At 43.1% G+C, this 22,738-nt stretch overlaps 1 protein-coding gene across 3 annotated transcripts in view; it reads left to right on the top strand.

Annotated features, from left to right (window-relative positions):
- MOCS1 (molybdenum cofactor synthesis 1) overlaps nucleotides 1-20,941 on the top strand; it is a 33,524-nt gene extending 12,583 nt beyond the window's left edge. For 2 of the 3 annotated variants that reach the window (XM_053382941.1, XM_053382942.1), the window contains exons 3-11: nucleotides 476-643; nucleotides 2,170-2,334; nucleotides 6,959-7,020; nucleotides 7,305-7,416; nucleotides 7,717-7,832; nucleotides 10,116-10,226; nucleotides 11,092-11,212; nucleotides 12,593-12,640; nucleotides 19,142-20,941. In XM_053382941.1, the coding sequence (XP_053238916.1) occupies nucleotides 476-643; nucleotides 2,170-2,334; nucleotides 6,959-7,020; nucleotides 7,305-7,416; nucleotides 7,717-7,832; nucleotides 10,116-10,226; nucleotides 11,092-11,212; nucleotides 12,593-12,640; nucleotides 19,142-20,022 (1,784 nt within the window). In that variant the 3' untranslated portion in view covers nucleotides 20,023-20,941. Of the gene's footprint in view, nucleotides 1-475; nucleotides 644-2,169; nucleotides 2,335-6,958; nucleotides 7,021-7,304; nucleotides 7,417-7,716; nucleotides 7,833-10,115; nucleotides 10,227-11,091; nucleotides 11,213-12,592; nucleotides 12,656-19,141 lie in introns of all 3 variants that reach the window. The other variant, XM_053382943.1, reaches the window with a different exon arrangement.
- The last annotated feature ends 1,797 nt before the right edge of the window (nucleotides 20,942-22,738 follow it).

The raw sequence follows: 22,738 nt of genomic DNA, 5'->3' as shown, positions 1-22,738 counted from the left end.
AGGTCCATACTTAACCTGAAACTGTTCTTAACCTGAAGCACCACTTTAGCTAATGGGGCCTCCTGCTGCTGCCGCGCCGCCGGAGCACGATTTCTGTTCTCATCCTGAAGCAAAGTTCTTAACCTGGAGCACTATTTCTGGGTTAGCAGAGTCTGTAACCTGAAGCATATGTAACCTGAAGCGTATGTAACCCAAGGTACCACGGTACTGTAATTGTTTCTGGCCATCGTGTTGCTTTCGATTTTGCTGACTATTATTTTGCGGCAGTTAATACATGTAAGTGGCAACCACAATGGGCAGCTTGGGTCATGGAATAGGGATCTTCTGCGAAGCATTGCTTCATGAAACACTTTTCTTTCTTTCAGTTCTATTTTATTCTTCCTGCTTATTTAGCAATAGTTACCTTTGTCTGTTTTTTTGCGTGTGTGTGGTTTTTTTTTTTTTTTGCTTTTTGTTCATTTGCTGCATGTTTCAGGTCAGTACTGTATGCCAGAGGAGGGAGTTCAGCTCACTCCAAAATCTGAACTGCTGAGCACCCAGGAGATAATCACCCTCGCTAGGCTCTTTGTGAAGGAAGGTGTGGACAAGATCCGATTGACTGGAGGAGAGCCTCTCATTCGGCCTGATGTGATTGACATCATAGGTATGCTCCTCATATAGTTTTGTTATGCGATACTCATGGGATCCTCTCGTTTACAAAGCATGGTTTAGAACAGTGTGGAAGATGCTATCCGCAGTGCTTTGAAAATAAGGCAGATCTGTAGGAGCTTTGCTGTATACAAAAGGATGGAATTACAGCCGTTCTGTCAGCTTTGTCCTCTTCTTTTGTATCTCAGTGGATTTCTTTTTCTCATCTTCAGACATTTCTGAAAGTTAGCAATGTATGACTATTATGAAATACCGTATTTTTTGCTCTGTAAGACTCACTTTTTCCCTCCTAAAAAATAAGGGGAAATGTGTGTGCGTCTTATGGAGCGAATGCAGGCTGCGCAGCTATCCCAGATGCCAGAACAGCAAGAGGGATTGCTGCTTTCACTGCGCAGCGATCCCTCTTGCTGTTCTGGCTTCTGAGATTCAGAATATTTTTTTTCTTGTTTTCCTCCTCCAAAAACTAGGTGTGTCTTGTGGTCTGGTGCGTCTTATAGAGAGAAAAATACGGTACCTGAGTGTGCGAGAATAGGTCTCCTGCAATATTTGCTTCCTAAGAAAACGGCATCTTTCAAAATCTTTTGTACACACTCCATTTTACACCTTCTTAGTTTTACTTTGCATGTTATATTAATCCTTAATATATACAACTTCTGCATAGGAAAAGTGTGTACAATGGCAGTGTCAAGTGCAAGCCACTTTCTGCAGTGCAGTGGTTGTCCCACCAATGTAGGCACTGAAACCCTACATCACAGTTTGTATGTTACTTTATGTGTGCTTTTCCTCCAAAGTTAAAATGTCCTTGGTTAATGGAGCTAAGGTGGTTGAGCTTTGCATGCAGAAGGCCCCAGGTTAAGTCCCTCCAGTATCTCCAGTTTAAAGGACCAGAGAGCAGACTGCCTGTGACCCTAGAGCAGTGGTGGCCATACTTGGCCCTCCAGCTGTTTTTGGACTACAACTCCCATCATCCCTAGCTAACAGGACCAGTGGTCAGGGATGATGGGCATTGTAGTCCCAAAACAGCTGGAGAGCCAGGTTTGGCCCTAGAGGGCTGCAGCTAGTCAGGGTGGGCAGTATGGAAGTAATAATCCGATGTGGAATCCAGAGTTTCCTATGTGTCATCCAAGATCATGGGTGATAAGCAGGATGTAGGTGGTAAATGGTTGCTGTCTTTCCAGGAAGACCAGGGTACAGAAATTGACTTCCAAATATTTATTTAAGAGTGTGGTGTGTGATAAGAACCAAGGTCTGAAAGTCTTATTGTATTTATTTTTTGCAAGTGCTACATTTGCAAGACACACAGAGTGGGGTGGGGTATAAATATAAAAATATGAATATAAATATAAAAGTAAATATAATAACAATAACAATAACAATAACAATAAATATGTGATGCAAGCATTTGACAGTTGTTTTCACCCCCTCCCTGGGTTCCTTGTTTTGTCTTATACCCATTGACCTGTTGTTACTTATTCTTACTTATTTTTGTTAATATTCTTTTTCTTTACTATGTTTTCCCAGCTCAGATGCACAAACTAGAAGGGTTGCAAACCATTGCTGTCACGACCAATGGTATTAACTTGGCCAGATTGTTGCCCCGGTTAAAGGAGGCCGGCCTGAATGCCATTAACATCAGTTTGGACACCTTGGTCCCAGCAAAATTTGAATTCATTGTCCGTCGAAAAGGTATACCTGGACGCTTGCATAATGTTTTTTAGCATTTCCATTGTTATATCCTGCATAGTTTCTGTCTGATTACAAGATGATGTCAAATGGGGAACAAAGGCTGACCGTCTCTGCCATCTCTTTCACAGTCAGAACTCCCTGTTTATTGCAGCCCACTGTATAGAGAATGAATATTCAAGAATTAATAATCAGATTGCTTGCTGTTTGTGTGACTTATACTTTACTTATTTAGCGGAGACAGCATGCTACAACTGAGAAGGCTTGTAATCTACATTAGACAGGGCAAATTGAGATAAAAGGAAAAAGGAAAGAGCTTTATAAAAGAATAGTAAAAAGTAGTTAATTGGCATTGGTTAATTTGGAACACTGGTGGTTTCAGAAAGACTCTGCTGGTTTTTATTTTAAGAAAAGGGGGGGAGTTATGGCAGGTAGCTTGATAAATAGTTGGTTAAAGTTTGACAAATAGTTCCATCTAAAAGAAGGAATGGCAAAGAAGACCCCAAGGAGCTCACAGTAAAGCAGAGTCCCACAAAGAGCAGAGAACAAGGAGAACCATAAATGACTTTACAAATTCAGTGCCATCCAGGTTTTTCGTGCTACAGATCCCATCAGCCCTTTTAGTCCAAAACTTCTGGAGGGCATTAGGTTGGAGAAGGTTGCCTTAAATGGCAAGAGCAGGAAACATGAAATTGATGTGGAAAGTCAAGAGAACACATATAGAGACCTAAGGCAAGGTGTGTTGTTGTCTTAGTAAGAGGTGAAAAAGGGATGGATTGTGTCAGGCAGTGTGGTGGTTGCTCACGAGGAACCAGGCAGGACTCTGTCTTTAGCAGGTTTTTATTAGTGCAAACTATTTACAGTACAGGACCAGAAAGTTCATGTCCGTCTCAATCACTTGCAGATTCCGGGAGTGGCCCCTTCCGGTTTCCCCTCCAGCATAAGAACTTAGACACCCCAAATCTCTGCCTTCCCTCCTTGCATTTCACTCCTGTTTCCTGGCCGGCTGGGCTAGGTGAGGCACTTGGGCTCTCAGTAGCATCTTTGAGCCCTCCCCTCGCTTGGCTTTCCCATTCCGTCTCTGCTCCACTGGAGGTGTGGCTTTCCCCATCTTTGGACGAGGAGCTGCTTCTCAGGAGTGTGGGCGGCTCTCTGTATTCCCATGGCTCTCTCCTCTGTCCCAATGGCAGCTCCCTGACAGATTGTAAGCAAGAGCATTCTAGACTGAGATAAGGATGTTCAGTTCAGTTGCTTCATCTGTACTTCGTAACAGTATAGCAGCTGAAACCAAAACCAATATTAAAATCAAGTCCCATTAGTATGGGGTATCAATTAATGACATGTCAAATATCCAATTTACATTCAACTACATATGCATTTAATACGTTTCTTGGCATCTTGAAGCAGCCGTAGCCATAATTCAGGTGCTTTTGCTGAAACTGACCAGTGTTCATGCTTGTAGGAATAAAGCACCAAGGAACATATTCTGCACATTTTCATAATGGGTCCTTAGAACATGGAGTGTGGAATGCCTTCTATTGCTTCCTCAATGCAGATGCAGTATCTTAAATTAAAAGGCTCATTATAATACTGCTAATGGGGGGGAAAGCCACTTGTTGAAATGTCAGCAGCTGTTCTCTGCTCAAACCTAAATCAATCAATTGGATGTTCAAGGCCATCATTGATAAAATAATAAAATGCCATTGTTGAATATCAGGGTGTTTTATTCAAAACAAACAAACAAACAAATTTCTTTCCAGTAGCACCTTAAAGACCAACTAAGTTAGTTCTTGGTATGAGCTTTCGTGTGCATGCACACTTCTTCAGATACACTTCTTCAGTGTATCTGAAGAAGTGTGCATGCACACGAAAGCTCATACCAAGAACTAACTTAGTTGGTCTTTAAGGTGCTACTGGAAAGAAATTTGTTTGTTTGTTTGTTTTGAGTATGGCAGACCAACACGGCTACCTTTCTGTAACAGGGTGTTTTATTATTAGCCGATAAAACTAAATCATTCTGGACAAAAATACTTTAGCTGGTTATAAATCCCAACTTGGTGACAGCTGTTCTAGAATCTAACACACACGTGGCCCAAAAATACCCTTGCCAAGAAATCATACAGTTGGCTTATTTTCTAGGGCTACTTCGCAGAAGTGAGAAACCCTCTGTCCCCCATATTATAATGGTAGGGCCTCAGCACTGAATGAAAATGAATACATTCCCCCGCCTGCCCCCAAAGGTGCCAAGAATGTGCTCCTTTTTGTGAAGCTTAAATGGTCCTGCAAAATTGGGATAGAAGCCTAGAAGTAATGTTCACATATTTTCCTGTGGGGTGATTACAGCAGATTTTTCAGATATAAGTTTGGAAGGTTTAACTTAGAAAAAAAAAGAAGCAAATGGCAATTTGAGCCATTTGGCAGTAGTGGCAGGAAACAGGAATAATATTGCTTCAACAAAGCCTGTCACATGCACAACAACTCTGAAGCCAGACTTCGAATGGCAAGCTTGTTCCAGTTTTCAGCCTGTTCTTTAGAGATGAAATGTGGTTCCATAGCCACTAGATGGTGCCCCGATATCGTTTTAATCAAACATACACTTAAAAAAAATCCAATAAAAAGTGTCTTTAATAGGTTCAAGATGTTAGTACATTTCCTTTTCATTTCTAAATATGGATTGTGCTATGTTTGGGAATCTCTGCAGAGATGTGAGAGACTGACCTTTACCTACATATGATAACGTATCAAATTATAGAAATCATATTGCGCAGTTGCGTAGGTCTGCTAAAACCAACATGGAAATCTGCATATCCAGTGCAGTGCATCCTATTTGGTGTAATGGCCAGGGCAGTTTTGACTTAACCAACGCTTTGGACAGAGATTCATAGTTTGGTCACGTAACCGGATTTGGTCAGTGCTGATGCCTTCTGTGAACATGCAAGGCATTAAGATGATGGGGGCTGCAGAGCTCAGTGACAAACCTCATCCAAGCATTTTGTAAATGAACAAGAGGTTGTGATGGCCACAAACTCTGAAAGAGGCTTTAAACACATTCAGTTGAAACAGAAAAGTCTCTTTATGGCTGATAGCCAGAATGGCTATATGCTACTTCCAGGATCAGAATCGGTTTGCCTCTACATACCAATCACTGGGGGGACATCAGCAGGAGAGGGCTACTTCCCTCATGCCCTGCTTGTGGGCTTCCCAAAAGGCATCAGGTTTTGATTCCTGTGAGGAACAAGATGCTTGGCTTGATGGGTCTCTGGTCTGATCAGATGGACTGCTCTTAGGTCCATCGTCTCACTCTCAGTGGAATGTCTGGAAAGGAAGATTCAAGCTTGACTGAGCTTATTCTCTGCAGAGGAATGATCTGTCCAGATGTCAGGCTATCTCTTTGCAGATCATCCCTGACATGCCCATTAGGAAAACAAGTGAGCTGGTATGAATTGCCTAGATGTTAGTTTGTGATTGTCTTAACGCTTGATCGCTTGTGTTCCGATTACTTGGTTCTGAATTGTCTTACGACTTCCCTAAAGTCATACAAATGGCCCCTTTCTTTCCTGACCTTTTTCTAAGCCTTTCCGTAAGGGTCTTGTTCCTGAGAGTAGCTCCTCGGTGTTTATCATCATATGTTATACTCTCAGGTGCCATGTTATTTTTGCAGTCTTATTTTATCTTGCATTCGATGTCGTAGGTTTTCTTAGTCACAGGAAGCAGAAGCAACAAACCAGTTTTGGCATCAGGCAACTGATGTGATATTCCAATTTGTTTATTTGAACCTTATACCTCAGTCTTTGCCAACCTGGTGCCCTCCAGATGTTTTTGGACTACAATTCCTATCAGATATGCTGATGGGAGTTGTAGTCCAAAATATCTGGAGGGCACCTGGTTGGCAAGGCCTAGTATATCTTTTGCCAGGCTTCTTCGCCATTTCACTGTGCTATTGCTCTCATCTCTTGGGAGAACAGCATCTCTCAGCCCCGCTGCCCAGCCCTGGGAGTTTGGTTTTGTGGTCTCTGTGTGGGCTTAGCTTCTATTTTCAAATAGCAGCCCATGTATTTATCCCAGCTTTCCTCCCAAAGGAGCTCAGGGGAGGAAAGATCCATGCCATGTGACAACTGCTTTTAAAACTGGGGAAAGTTTCAAAAGCAGTTTGGGAAATGTCCAGGTGAGTAGGGGTAGCCGTTCAACAAACATAAATAACTTGTGTGGTCAGTGTCCAGACTTGCCAGAAGTGATGGCTGCTAATTACCTGAGCAGAGCAGCCTTTCCCTATGAGATGGAAAGTAACTGATTCTGCTGTTTGATAACAATCATAATCTGCCACAAAAATACAAATTGTGAACTTTTGGGAAGTTTTATGTTGCACTTGACATCAAAGTCATATAGTTTCCCAATATTGAGTTTTTAATGTCAGAAGACAGACGTTATGTGTTTGACTCTAACTGATTTTTTTATTGAATTCAGTTTATATTTTAAGAAAGAACCCCATATATATGTGTGTGAGTGCATATCTTATGTGTATAGTGTATGTATAAATATATGAATGTGTGCATTTCATGTGTGTTTATATTTAGAAAAAATATTTTTATCTGTCCTGTGTCAGAGCTGATTTTTGTTTATATTTTAGGTTTCCATAAGGTAATGGAAGGGATCCAAAAAGCCCTTGAACTTGGGTATGATCCTGTTAAGGTGAGAATTATTATCTTTTTGATACATGTTTGTGGCTGGTATCACTGTTGCTCAATAAAAAATGGGAAATACAACTGAGTGTAGAGGTTCCATCCAGAGTTCTGAAATAAATTCTTAATACCCAACTTTGGGGTTTTCTTTAAAGAAACAAGTAATGGAAAAAATGGTTCTTTTGGAGTGATAATCCTTTTGAGCTTTTATCTTGATTGCCACTTATTATGTGATGTGCATGATGTTGCCATAGACATATTCAATTTAGTCAGCTGGCTTTTCCTTCCTCCTAGGTGAACTGTGTAGTTATGAGAGGTCTTAATGAAGATGAGCTGGTAGATTTCGTGGCTCTGACCGAGAAGCAGCCCCTGGATGTGCGCTTCATAGAATACATGCCTTTTGATGGTGAGCATTTCAGCACCCCTGGCTGTACTTTGGCTGAGAAAATGGATGATGCTGAATTGAGCAATTCCCACTTCTCCCGAAGTTGGTGATGGGATGTTGACCAAGGACGGGTCTACAGCTTCTGTGGCCTTGAGAGCTTTCTTGTTTGGAAAGGAGACAAATGAAATTCTGGGGAATGCTTTATTTTATATCTTTCTGTGTGATCCCAGACATAAAATAATACGTCACAAAATAAGCCTTCTGTTGCACTATCACTCCCGCACACTTTGCTCAGTGATATTGGTTCTCCTCTCATTCTAGGCAACAAGTGGAACTTCAGGAAAATGGTGAGCTATAAGGAGATGCTCGATACGATCAAGCAGAGATGGCCAGAGCTGGAAAAATTGCCTTGTGAAGAAGCCTCTAGCACTGCTAAGGTGATTAATGCAGTAGGATCAAAGGGAGCCCAGAAGTTTTGCAAAGTTCAGGGCTTGCTTATAAGCCTGCTATGTCAACACCAATGCAATTAGCTCTTGAAGGGAAAATTGAAATGGCTGCGATGGTCCTGGTAGATGCCTGCCCACATACTTTCAACAGTTGTGACAGTCATGATTAAAGGATTATGATATAGGAGAGAGTCTGCCCGCTAAAATGAAACTGACTGCGGGAGGATAGATAATGACTTAACTCTTTCCTTTGGATATATAAATATGAATATGATGTTTTTCATGTAAAGTTGTAAAAGTTGTAGGAATAGATGCAGCTTCATACATGTGAGTCTACCATGTTCATATGGTGTACCTATAGCAAGAGCTTATTCTTGCCATGTGTAACTCATATTTTGAAACAGTTTGGGAATGCCATGTGCGAAGCAGTCTCAAGAATGCTTCATGTGCGACAAACATCTTCCAGGGCAATGACTTCAATGAAGGAAATTACTTGTAATTTGTTTTTAGATCATACTGTGATAATTGCATGTGCTCATATTCTGTTTATGTCTTCATATTTTTAATGTATTTGGGGTTTGTTACTAGCTTCCATTTTTCCAAATACTTAAAACCAGGTAGCAATGCTTTCCTCCCTTCCACTTCTAGGATAGCCTTTGTGGCTAACTCCTCTCCTGTCACATTAAATGGAAAGCTAGCCACTATATTTCAAGCTGTCTGCAATTTAAAGAGGCCATCTGAAAAAAACCTGAACATTGGTGCACATATAGCATAGGCTTGCTGGCAAATAAACAGGAGAGAGTCCAGTTTAGTTGGAGGCCTGGCTTGCTTGCTAAACCTCAAATTTAAATTATGTGATTTGGAATATTTAATTGGCTTTTCATTTGAAATGTATAATTGGATTTATTATTTGAATTATGATTTGGTATGATTGGATTTGTTGTTAACTGGAATATTATTAATGAAAAATTCATTAAAAAATATTTACAAAGAAAAAGAAAAACCAGGTAGCAGTGAAGAAAAGTGAAATGCTTTTTAAGAAGTGGAAATCAAGCATGGAGAAAATAGAAATCCTATCAGAATTATTAATAGCAATAGTGCTTCATAGGCTGCAATTCGTAAAGTATGAACCTCAAGGATTTCCAGGGAGGGATTTCACATAGGAATCTTTGTAGGTTTGCTGGGGAAAAAAACATTTTCTTGCTGATGTCCGTTACACATTGAGAGTTTTATGCATGTATTTTGTTGCCTTTACATGTGTATAGATTATGGAATTCATGACCAACTGTGATTTTTCAGAATTTATACACTTGACCAAGCCCAGTTGTTATACATGATCTACAGATGGTTACTTTCCACACCAAACTTTGTCCCTTTGAACAAGTTTTAAAGTAAACATAATCTCGTCATGTTTTGCTGAAATGCCGCCAGCGATCTGTTGTGGAATCTTCCGTTTGCATACATATTGAGGCAAAACTCGCACAACCAGATTTTACAGGAAAATTTTGGTATGAAGATAAGAAGCGCCATAATTCTGGCAGCTACTCTTAATCAGATGTGGCCATACATAGTAAAAGAGTGATGCACCCATGAAGAGTGAACTGTTCATTTTTCAGCATTGGTTTCACACATATGTACTGAACAATTTTTCAGTTCGTAGTTAGATTTCCTTCTGGCAACTTACCTTGGATTTAGCCTGTGCAGTATCTTCATCTCTTCAGTGATGGAGGAAGGGGAATGCGGGGGTTGCAGGCCACCCTGGGTGTCATCACTCGGGGGGGGGGGGTGAGAAAATGACAAAAATGTGAAGTTTTTTTAAAAACAGGCTCACGAAAATTTTTAGTTCAGTCAACAAACATAATGAAACACAGCTGGCACTGGGCGCCACACCACAGGGTCTGGCACTTACTGCGGGGCCTGCAGCGTGCCCAAGCCACGCGTCTCTCCTGGGAGTGACATGGTGGCTTGGTGCCTGCAGGCTCCACACTGCCTGAAATGGCAGCGTGGGACTTGCGTCTGCCCTACACCTCTTCCTCATCTGCCCTACAGCTGAGGGGGAGGCGGAAGAGAGGCTCCATGCATTGTGCCCCACCCCCAAATGCAGGACTCGCACCCGGCACCCGAGTGGCTAGCTACGCCGCTGTGTCTCTTACTCCAGTTTTCATTAACTGGAATAGGACGATGCTGAAGCCAGTTAAGTAAGATATTAACGAAGATGTGCTTCACCTTTTCTCTCTGTTTTCTCTTTCTCAATCCATGCCTGGGTCACAACAGGCATATAAGGTGCCGCATTTTCAGGGACAAGTCAGCTTCATCACCTCAATGTCTGAACACTTCTGTGGATCCTGTAATCGACTGAGGATTACAGCTGATGGAAACTTGAAGGTAGGAGCATGATGTTATTCGCCAGCTTCTTCTGGGCCGTTAGAGTGCTTACATGATTATATAACCTGCATCAAGTGCACACAAAGTTGTCACGGCATCCAAAATGGGCCAGAAGTCATTGGATGATTGCTGCCTAGTTAGACTCAAGTGGTAAATCAAATAACAGTCCCTGTTGGATCCTACTGTAGATTTTTGTTTTGCTGTTGGAAAGAACAACTGTGTCTTTTTCCTTGGCTCTCAGTGTTGCAGAAACTGCCTTGTTTTCATAATGCAGCATATTTGAGCTGTTAAACTAATTGGTGAGAAGTCTCTGAAGATAAACACATTGTGTAGCTTTTTTATGTTAAATCCTCTTAAATTGGCAGCAGGAATGCTACTCTCGGTAATGTGACTGTGAGGGTGTGGGTTTTCTTCTTTGCCAGTATCCACTTTCATTGCAGAACTCTGCCTGATCTGTCAAATCAGACATATGTTGCACAGACTGAATTGGGGGTCAGGGTGGGGGTGGGGCTAGGAGGAAGAACGCTTCCTGCCACGTTATGTTTCCATGTTGTGTTTTTAAAATTAGCTTTCAATTAAATATTGGCACTTCCCACCCAGCAGTGACAGCCTTGCTTCTTGATCTCCGCCCTCCAAAATTTTCTGCAGTTGAGAAAGTGATGGCTATTGCCTTCAAATGTCCCTTTGACTACCAATCCCCACATGGGTTTTAGTGTTGGAATGGACAGCTGATTCACTTTTGGGCAGAGTATAATTAAAGACGGATCTGGAGATAAAAACCTTTTGAGGATGTTTTCATGCCATCAGAGTTGATGCATCCAAGCAGGGTTATATGATTCTCTCTCCTCTCATCCTTTTTTTACAGGTGTGCCTTTTTGGAAATGCAGAAGTGTCCTTGCGAGATCACTTACGATCTAATGCCTCAGAAGAAGAATTGGTTCAAATCATTGGGGCAGCTGTTGGCAGGAAAAAGAAACAACATGCAGGTATTTTGTTTTACGATTCCAAGTTGTATAGGCTGCATTGTGCACTTCATTTAAGAGTAATTGCATTGCCATAGTGCCTAATAAAATATATGACCATAGGACTTTTATCTCTCTCTCCATCTATTTCTGTCTGTCCTGCAGTCCTACTATTTATTTATTTTTTTAGCACGAGAGGATCCTGTTTTATGCTGAAAGTGTTAAGTGCAACTTAAGCGGCTGCTGGTCACACATTTTTCACCTAATTTTTAGTCCCACATAGCAACACAAATACAGCTGGTTACATTGTGACAGTGTGAAAGTTTCAGTTGTTGCAAATTTGTATTCATGAATTTTCCTGTGTTTTAGTAGTTGCTCGATTTGGACGCGGGTGGCGCTGTGGGTAAAACCTCAGTGCCTAGGACCTGCCGATCGCATGGTCGGTGGTTCGAATCCCCGCGGCGGGGTGCGCTCCCGCCGTTCGGTCCCAGCGCCTGCCAACCTAGCAGTTTGAAAGCACCCCTGGGTGCAAGTAGATAAATAAGGACCGTTTACCAGCGGGAAGGTAAACGGCGTTCCGTGTGCTGCGCTGGCTCGCCAGATGCAGCTTGTCACGCTGGCCACGTGACCCGGAAGTGTCTGCGGACAGCGCTGGCTCCCGGCCTCTAGAGTGAGATGAGCGCACAACCCTAGAGTCTGTCAAGACTGGCCCGTACGGGCAGGGGTACCTTTACCTTTACCGATTTGCCTAGTAGGTGGCAAATAAAAGCTACTGTTGACCCAGGGATCTGGAAGTCTGGAGTGGTAGACAGGCAGAGTCAAAAGAAACAATATGTGGCCTCTATTTAACCAGGAATAGGGGGTCCATTTTCCTTTCTTAGCAAAGGTTTTTACACCTTTGTGCCTTTTATAATTAGCCTTATTGTCAATGAGATGACACCAGAGCCTTTGGAGTCATCCAGAATTCTGCCGCCAGAAGACCCAAACCTTATTATAGTTGTTTCTGAGGTCAAAGGTGAACCTCTGTAAGGAAACATTGATAACTCTGAGGCACATGTCTGGCTTTGCTAGAACCCTGCTATTTCAGGTCCTGTTGTGCCATTCTACCTTCTGACTCAATCCTTCTCCACTAGTTTGCTACAGGAACCTGGAGGTTCAAACTGTTTCCTTTTTCGCTTGAGGAGGGTGTTAAAGAAGCCCATTTGTTGGGATAAATTCTTCATCTCTGTGCTTCTGAATACTTATTCCTTATCTGGACCGACTAACTAGATGTCTTGAATGCTAACATCTATGCTATTCCTTCCACTTTTAAAGTATTGTTTCCATTTACAATACAAAGCCAATATGACTTAAAATCCTCAGCATCCTCTAATTCTTGTCTATCTATCCTTTATTTATTCCCAGGCATGTTCAACATTTCCCAGATGAAGAACAGACCAATGATCCTCATTGGTGGGTGACCAATCAGTACGTAATAAAACATATCACAATGCTGTATTTACGTTTGCCCCTTCGGGAAAGAGTCAGGCTTTTCCTAGGCTAAGTGTGTTTGAATTTTTAAAGAGGTGTACAAACAGCTTTTAAAAAGAGCTCACAAGGAGAAATTGCATGTTACTTGGCAAAAACTCTTGTGATCTCTTTGGCCATTCACTTCCACCTTTTGCTGAGTGTACAACTTGTTTATTCATTGTCATGGGGGTTTATGAGCTGCCTGGCTTTTTCTCTCCATATCCTGTAGGTAAGCAGTTTATAGTGAAGGGGTATCTCATTCTCTCTGTGTTCTTCTCAGCTGCTTTAAAATTGGGCTCATTGCCAGAATTACATAGTTGGGATTCGGATAACTTGGGAACGGGAACAATTAGCTACTAGCACTTCCACAGCATGGGAGAACCATGTGGTGAGCCAGTACTCATCCCACTGGCGCTCTATTGAGATAGGTTTGGGGATTTGCCTGTAATTCAACAAGACGTTTTGGGGAGAGCGAAGGAAGCTCGATGCAAAGATGGGACCCCTCTAGCTGGCTTTGGAATGGCAGGCAGGCTGCCTACAGTCTGTTTACGCAGCTAAGAGCTGGATTGAGTCTGACAAGCGTGCATTCAGCATCTCAGGAAAACTAACCACTGGCATTCTCTGTACAAACAGTCTGGTTTCTGTGACCAGAGTTGAGCCAGCTTTGTCATGACACGCAGGCTAGCTGAGGCATATGGAGAATGGCTAGAAGGGCCTCCTAATTTGGACTTCAGGCTGATTGCATGGTTCCCCCGAAGTCAGATAGCATATAAACAGGCAGAAGGAAGTGGTTGGAGAACACACCAAGGAGGTGTTGAGGGAATGTAGCCTCCACTGCCACTGAGTGCTGTGCAAAGAATTAGTTGTGCTGCTCTGCTGCCTTAGCATATTTCCACGCTTCCCTTCACTGCTTTAAGGGGATTTTTAAAAAGTGATCTCATTGTTTCCCTTTGACATCTTCACATAGGCTCATTGGCAGGAGAGTGCGGGGGGGGGGGAGTTTGGCAATTGCAAAAAGCGAAGTATAAGATCTATATAACATAGACATCAATGAGAACTTTGAGTTTGCAGCACTTGATTCTAGAGCACAGACACTTTTTAAGCCCCTCATTTCCCTAATCTGTATGTTGTGCTCCTTCCTCTTCCTGCAATTGTAAACAGGCAGTTGTAGCCTGCAGTTGTAACCAGGCAGACCTGGAAGCACACACCCCAGCCCATGATAGAATGTATATTCACTGTGCCTTATCGCTTGCAAAGTACTAGGGCAATGCTTCTCCCCCCCCCCTCCACTGCTAGGATGGCCATTGTGGCTAACTCCTCTCCTGTCACATAAAATGGAAAGCTAGCCGCTATATTTCAAGCTGTCTGGAAAAAAGCAGAACATTGGTACACATATAGCATAGGTTTGCTGGCAAGTGAACAGGAGAGAGTCCAGTTTAGTTGGCGGCCTGGCTCTATTGCTTGCTTAACCTCACATTTATTCCCAGACCTATGGAGAAGGGCAGGCTTTCCCCTTCAAATTCCATCTGGTATTTGGTTGCAGGTAGAACCTAAGTAGTATCTCCCCTTTTACCCCCGCTTGTTAATGAGCATCCTGGACTGCAGGGGTGTGGACCCCAGATCTCTTTGTCTGGCCCTTGGGACTCTCCTCCGGTCATTCCCCACTCATGGTCCCTGCCCTGCAATCTCCTTTAATGTGTCCTTGAAATGTGAGGATGCCTCTTATTTATCTGGGAGAGAGGGAGATGTGTGTGTGTGTGTGTGTGTATGAGAAAGAGAGAGAAACCTCTGGCTCTTCATGGCCGGAATGTAGCCTACTGTAGAAAAGCAAGCATCACATCCATAGCTCCACCCACCTTTTGCCTCTGCCCCCTGGCATGCCCTCCCCAGTGAGCTGCCTATGAAGGGATGCAGCCCTTGGCTGAAAACCACTTCCCCACTCCCATTGCACTGCCTACTCATGTCACCTATAGGAAATTCCCACAGATCATTTGAGCATGTGGCAGGCATCTTCCATCACTTTTTCAGCATTCTTGGTCCCTGGTTAGGCAAACATGATAGAATTTTAACCCTCAACCTCTTTGACTGGCAACATTCCAAAATGTATTTGGAATCTCTTCTTCTGAATTACTTTGTGTTGGGAGAGGAGGAAGTGATATTCAGAATCTTGCAGAGGATTTGCAGTCCAGGGGAACCGGCTATGAATACATCCATCGTTATTTATTTGTGGGGCAACTGGCTGTAAATCCACGGTGAGGAAAATGGTGCTTGCTAAGTACACTTCTGCAATCTTTTTGAAGCTGTGGGTTAAACCACAGAGCCTAGGACTTGCTGATCAGAAGGTCGGTGGTTCGAATCCCTGCGACGGGGTGAGCTCCCGTTGCTCTGTCCCTGCTCCTGCCAACCTAGCAGTTCAAAAGCATGTCAAAGTGCAAGTAGATAAATAGGTACCGCTCCAGCGGGAAGGGAAATGATGTTTCCGTGCGCTGCTCTGTTTCGCCAGAAGCGGCTTAGTCATGCTGGCCACATGACCCGGAAGCTGTACGCCAGCTCCCTCAGCCAATAAAGCGAGATGAGCGCCGCAACCCCAGAGTCGGTCACGACTGGACCTAATGGTCAGGGGTCCCTTTACCTTTTTATACTCCTGGTCAAGCCCTGTACTGTTGGACCAAACATGTTAAACAGTGGTGCATTCCTTGCGATACAAGCTTTCCTGGTGGAAGGCAGCTGCGCTGCAGGAGTGCTCTTTTGATACTGAGAGAGTGTTTTTGCACCCCAAAATTAGAGCCTCTGAGTGCTCCAGCATTTCTAAAAGAAGGGACACATTCTCTTATATGAAAAGACCTTGAATCCTTTGTAAGGATTCATCTTAAAGACACAGCTGGTCTGTGAGCTGAACTGCACCAAGCCTTGCCTCATCTCTCTGCTGCTGGAAATGAAATAGGACTGCTGGGGGAACAGAAGCTTCCCAGGGAAGCAGGAAAAAAGCGTGTGCTGAGACTTCTTAAAGGTACACATCATTAAAAAGAGCTTTGGCTACTGCTTTACATCTCTCCCCCCCCCCCTTCTCCCTCCCTTGCTCATAAAGAGAATTGCTGCCATTATGTTTAACAGGCTCCTTTTGACTTGATCCTTGGCACTGGACACTGGAATTGCCACAGCCAAGGGATTAATGAGAAGGGCAGAGAGGGCTGGTTCCCAGTGGACTTGGAACTGAACCTGGCAAAGCTCCCAGCCAGAGCAAAGGTAACGCGTGTCAGCGAGGGAATCTGAGCTTGCCGCAGCAAAGCTCCAAACATGACGTGACTGTTGTTAACACAGCGAGAGCTGGCAACAGCAAGTGACTGCTTTTTATTGTAGTCGCTTGAAGTTTGGGCTACTGCTCCAAAAGGAGTAAGTCTACATTGCAGCTTCCTTTCCCATTTTCGGGACTTGGAAGAAGGAGCAGGCAACGGCTTTGCATCAGGAGTAGCGTACTGTAAAAAAGCCTATGACGGCACCACAATTCATCGTACTTACTCTTTTGTTGTTGTTGTTTAGTCATTTAGTCATGTCTGACTCTTCGTGACCCCATGGACCAGAGCACGCCAGGCACTTCTGTCTTCCACTGCCTCCCGCAGTTTGGTCAAACTCATGCTGGTAGCTTCGAGAACACTATCCAACCATCTCGTCCTCTGTCGTCCCCTTCTCCTTGTGCCCTCCATCTTTCCCAACATCAGGGTCTTTTCCAGGGAGTCTTCTCTTCTCATGAGGTGGCCAAAGTATTGGAGCCTCAGCTTCATGATCTGTCCTTCCAGTGAGCACTCAGGGCTGATTTCCTTAAGAATGGATGCGTTTGATCTTCTTGCAGTCCATGGGACTCTCAAGAGTCTCCTCCAGCACCAAAATTCAAAAGCATCAATTCTTCAGCGATCAGCCTTCTTTTATGCTCCAGCTTTCACTTCCATACATCACTACTGGGAAAATCCATACATCACTTACTCTTATCTCAGTTTAATGAGACACTGCTTCGAGCTTGACAGCATGGCATCTCACTTTCTGAATCCCCAAGGGTGTGTTTGGGGGAAGGGCTGTAGCTCTGGGATAGATATCAGCTTTGCTTGCAGAAGATCTCTGGTTCCCTGGCATCTCCAGGTACAGCTGCTAATGTCCTCTGCCTGAAAACCTGGATAGCTGCTGCAACTCAGTGTAGAAAGTATTGAACTTGATGGACCGATTGAGTGGACATGAGGCAGCTTCCTATGTTCCTAAATATATGCATGACCACGAAGCCAGCAGCCTCATGAGTGATCTTGTAGGTGAATATATTTGTGTGGGCTACAGTATAGATGGCTACACAGATAGCTTTCCCACCCCAGGCCACCAGCCTTCTAGCCATCAAGCAAGCTGCTTTTCAAACAATTTTAGAAGGGATATTTGAGGTTATTGGGTCAAGCCCCCTTGCTCAGGGCAGGAATCTTGCAACTACAGAATCTCTGCCAGACACGGAACCTCTGCTGGAGTATGACCAGCGGGGAGCCCATCACCTCTCTAGGTTCTTGCCATTGGGAAGCATCTCCTAATGCTGCAATTTTCATCTGCTAGTTCCAGAATTGCCCTCTGGATGTGTGAAATAGAGAACAAGTCTGCTCCGTCTTTTAAGTGGCAAGTCCTCTGGACATTTGAGGGCAAGCTATCATGTTTCCTGTTAGCCTTCTCTCCTCCAGGCTAAACATGCCCAGCTTTTTCAATCATTCCTCATGGGCCTTGGTTTCTAGACCATAGCTGTCAACTTTTCCCTTTGCTTGCAAACAATCCTATTCAGAATAAGGGAATTTCCCTTTAAAAAAGGGAAAACGTTGACAGCTATGTTCTAGACCTCTTGCTATCTGGTTGCCCTCCTGTTTGTTTCTTGACGGCTGCAATTGCTATTCAGACAAAGTCAAAAGCGTTTTTGGGTGCATTCAAATGGCTGGGTAAAGGGAAAGGTGCTCTGTGCCTTTCAGTTGCAGTGTGCTGAAGCTTAGTAGTGGAGTCTTAGTTTTGTGCATGAGTTCATGCACAAATTAGAAGCTGGCCTCTTATTCACAGTCCAGTGCATCCTTTAGATTCCTTATGGATCCTCATACTTACTCTTTTTTAAGTATGCGGATAGCCCTTGTGACCATGAAGAAAATTGTTTTAAAATGGCACCATTATCTGCTTGAGATTTGATATATGTGGAGCTTTTCAGAGACAGAAATGGGAGCATGTCATTCTGCATGCTCCATCCTCCCCCACAGACCCATTTAGTTTCTGTTCATTCTTGCACTGCAGATTCTCACTAGTATTCCACGAGTCAGCATTTCTTTCCACACTTCTTGTGTTCAGTTAGATGATTCTAGAATAGGGAGTAAACTGCTAGCTTTTCAGAATGGCTTTAGTAGCCATAATTTAGCCCTGTGCTGAAAATTTCTTCCATCCCTTCCTCCATCATTCTCTTGTCAAGTGATAATAAAAGAAACTGCATTTGAAAATTATCAAAGTGGGGGGGGGATGAGTGAAATTCTGATGGGTGGGGGTACAGGGCTTTTGCTGGACTGGGGGATTTTGTGAGTGTCTTTTCATTCTGCAAGTCAACTCTGATGATCTGCCTACTGCAGCCTTCACATGTGCCTGTGTTTCCTGAAAACTATGACATCAGCAGCTGATCTTTCCTGTAAATGTAGAAGGACAAAGAAACTATCTCCCATCCCCCTGACAACCATTCATTAACTTTTTTAAAAAGTGAAGCATTTTTACTTTTAAAGAATTGGTGTGAAAATAATATTTTTTTTAAGTGGCCAAGGATTCCCTTGTAAATAGAAGCAGCAAACACACCAGCCTGCCCAGCTGCCTGCACTTCAGCTAAAGCCCAGGGTGGTCACTCCTGCCGTGGAGCCTTTTCAGATTAGGAAGTGCTGGCAGCCAGGGAGAATGCAGGGTGCTGGAGTAGTGGAAAGAAAAACACAGCTTCTTCAGCCACCTCACAACAATAAAGTCTACTCAACCCTGCACTCACAATTCTAAAGCAGCCATCAAACGAGGCATTAAAATGGAAGCCCATTTTGGGGGGAAGAAAACTTCTGAGAAATCGAACAGGTTTCTGCACAATGCTACCATGTTGAAGCAGAACACTCATGAAATATAATTCTGCTCTGTGATAGAATTTGACTTTCTGGATTGGTGGATTTATTCGATTTGAGCCTCAGCTTGGCCTGAAAGCCAGCACACACCTACTCAGTTTCATGCACCTGAAAGCAGCTGCTTTTTAATAACTGATAACTGGCCTGGCAAATTAAGTAAATTTCATTATCTAGAAGGATATGAATTTATTTTTTTCTTCTCTCTCTCTGGTTTGTGGGGGCTTATAGTACTCTGTGTAAAATTCCTAGTAGCTTCTCTCATCCAACAAACTTAACAACCCTGTGTTTTTTATTTCCCTAGAGGCAGCATCATGGTCGTTCCCACTGCTCCAAGATGCCCTGCAGGACCGAGCTTGTTTAAATGACGGGAGCCACAGAACTGGCCACTGGCTGACTCCAAGAGCAAGTTTATCCAAACAGATGGGGAAGACATTCCAGAAAAATGTCTTTATAGGACATCATACTTTGCCAGGAACTTGTTCAACAGGACAGCTTGCAGCAGGAATTCTGCAAGCTCAGCTCCGCAGCCATTGCATTTGCCAAAAGAACTTGAGCTCAACTTTGGCAGCAAAGTGCCTTAGGACAGGAACTTCTCTCCCTCAGCAGGCTTTTCACATGATTAGAGGCATTCACACTGGGGTGACCAGGAGCGAAGCAGAGGAGAAGAACCAGGGACCTCTTCCCAGCGGCCAATTTCTTAGTGCCTCAGATCGTCTAACCCACATTGACCAGGAGGGCCGTGCCTCCATGGTGGATGTGGGCAGGAAGCTGGATTCTGAACGGACTGCAGTGGCCAGTGCTGTGGTCCGTCTGGGCGAGAAAGCATTTGCCTTGGTGCAACAGAACCAAATGAAAAAGGGGAATGTGCTAGCAGTTGCCCAGATAGCCGGGATTCAGGGAGCCAAGCTGACCAGCCAGTTGATTCCACTGTGCCACAACATCCCACTGAGTCTGGTGGACATCTGCCTGAGTCTAGATGAGAGGAGGCATGCAGTGGTGATTCAGGCTCTGTGCCGCACCTATGGGAAAACCGGTGTGGAAATGGAAGCCTTAACCGCTGCCAGCCTAGCTGCCTTGACCATCTATGATATGTGCAAAGCAGTTACTCACGACATGGTCATTGAGGAGGTGAAACTGCTCAGCAAGAAAGGAGGGCAAAGAGGAGACTTCCAGAGAGGCTAACATAGGTCTAAAGTTTCCGAACCAAGGCATCACTTGCCGGTCATCAAAGGCAGCACCATCACATACTAGGAAGTGGAGATCTAGCTGCCGGGAATTACAAAGCACAACTTGAGTTATTGATCATCTTGGCAGCTGTTTTAAATGACTTGACTTTCCTGTATGAAACAGACATGGTTCATCTCATTTGCCTGCCTATGTAGTAAATGGGCTCCCTGGCAGTAGTGTTGAAGTTCTCATCTTCCTAGGGTTTCTTTGGCTTCCTGAAGTGTAGCTGTACTGAGCACCTTAACTATTCTCAGTGTACAAGGCTACAGTCCCTGCTATTCATGGCTGTCCATCTTTTGGCACCTGCACTAAAAACTTATGCATAATAAGATTTCCACTGATGTAGAATAATATGATCCAGAACTAGGAATTCAGGCAGAGACAAAAAAAAAGTGATTAGAATTTTCAAGCAAGTGAACAATGATTTTTAATACTTGGGCCTAACACTGGAAAATATATACTATTTTTTACCACTTCGGCCAAATAACACTTCGGTACGGTGAGAATAAGCTACATTTCATCCTTGAAAATGGAAAACAGGTGTTTGTCAACTGAGAAAACTGATGCTAAATACTCAAATTAGTCCCAGTAATGCTGTGAGACTCTTGCTTCCAGTGGTGTTGAATGTTAATGGGGCATTTTAATTCTCGCAACAGAATTGTGCTGAACACGGCTACCATTTATCTTCCAATCGTTAAATGTTCTGGAAATAGCTCTCCCTTCATCAAAATTATTATTTTTTAAAGCTATAGGCTTGTTTCTTTTCTGCAAGATACTGGAAGGAATACAGTTTTGGGATACACCCTCCTTTGTGCCAAATCCAGTCACTGGGCTACATTTCTGTCACCACTCCGAAACATTTCCATCCTGTTTCTATATAACCTGCTGGATCACCAGATCCCCCAGGCTCTTCAAGGTAGCGTTCAAGATGATGGAATCCTCTGTGAGTAGCACACTAAAATGGCAACCAATATAGGGAAACAGTGTCTTCCAATTCCCCCACATACAGTTAATGATGGTGTTAGGATGTAAGGATTTTAAGGCAAACCCAAGTGTCTGGAATTGGGAAAGCTCATTCTGAGCATTATTGACCATAAAATTTTATCAGCAGGACTTAATGTTTAAATGCATCCTTCTTATACATACTGACCCCCAACTTCACTACATGCCCCCCTCTCATGTGTGCAGAGCAGTGTGTGCACATTTTTGTCTTTAGGAAAGCAATGACCATCCTGTTTATTTTTATTGTTTTTTGCGAACTCCTTGACAATTAAACTTCAGAAGTGATATTTTTAAAACTTACAGATTAAAAGGTTGACTTTGCATTTTTAATACTTCTGCTGGTCTTTCTTTCTTTCTTTCATGGTTGTTCTGAGGATATATGAACATTTGTTTCAGTCCTGCAATTTACCTGCTTTTCGTTTTCAGATTGTGTCAGGAATCTCATTCGAAATTTTAAATTGCGTTCTTTGACCTAAGATTGCCATACCATAAAATAAACGCCTTCCTTGGATGGGGTCTTACAACATCAAAAATCCGCCATGTCCACCGTAAATGCCTCCTATACATATCCTCATGAAAAGAATAAGAAGCACAGGAGTACAGCTGTGACTTGTGTAAAATAAGATGTTTTCTGCTGGGTCTTCTGATATACCAGGCATTGCAGGAAGGCATTGGCCTAGGGATGTTAGGAAACTGCTCCAATCTAGTTAAAGTCGATAACAAAAGAGAAGTTTCCCATGTGCGTGTTTCCGTGACTTTTGCACCTTCAGCAATATTTGGCATGCAAGCTAATGTAGATAACACAGTAAACCGAGTTGTACACACAACATGGAGACAATAATACAGCTCCCACCTAACAAATGTGAATGAGTTCCTTTCTTTCTTTCTTTTTTAAAATTGAACTATATAAAGTGTACATTTGAGGGTTTTCGCTTTCCAGTTGTAAACACATAGGCGTGATTTCTTTTAAAAGGGCTTGGAAATTAACTTTATCTCACGAACGGTAAACTTGCTACAAATGCTGGTTCTGAATACATTTGTGTTACTTTCTGAAAAACTGTCCAATAATTGAAAACAGGGTACTCAGGTGTGGTTTTGTTACAGTTGCCCCTGAAGCTTGTCTGCAGGGGAAAAGTTGGGGCTTCATGCTTACTGGTTTGCCAAAATGGCCTTTTGATCCAATTTTAAAAGGAGGTCATTTTATATTTAAAGTGAGTTGTTAAGCACATTTTTTGGTGTTCCATAATCAAGCACTATATGATTCTTTGATCTATGTACAAGTTTGGTATGTTTTCTAGATAATGGTGTACTTGGGATATAATGATTTACGCACAGATTTACTGAAGCACTGAGATTTTATTTTATTGCTCTACTGCACTTTTAATAAATAACAATTGCAAACAATGAGAGTATGTGGTCTTCATTATTCAGATATCTGTCTACTTTACTGATAAAATGTTGAACAGTGGGGGGGGGGAGTCATTAGGAATGAATGGGAACTTTCATAGAAACTAGAAACAAGAAAGTTTAAATTTACAACCACTTTTTTATGCAAACAGCTCTGTTGGATTCAACCAAAAGTCCATCTAATTCAGTGGCCAGCCAAATGTGCCTGGGGGAAGCCCACAAGCGTACTGTGAGCAATGGCGTTCTTCTGTTACTTCCAAGC

The sequence above is a fragment of the Podarcis raffonei genome, chromosome 3 (genome assembly GCF_027172205.1).
Source record: "Podarcis raffonei isolate rPodRaf1 chromosome 3, rPodRaf1.pri, whole genome shotgun sequence".
Classification (NCBI taxonomy): domain Eukaryota; kingdom Metazoa; phylum Chordata; class Lepidosauria; order Squamata; family Lacertidae; genus Podarcis; species Podarcis raffonei.
This window is presented reverse-complemented; position numbering and strand designations above follow the sequence as displayed.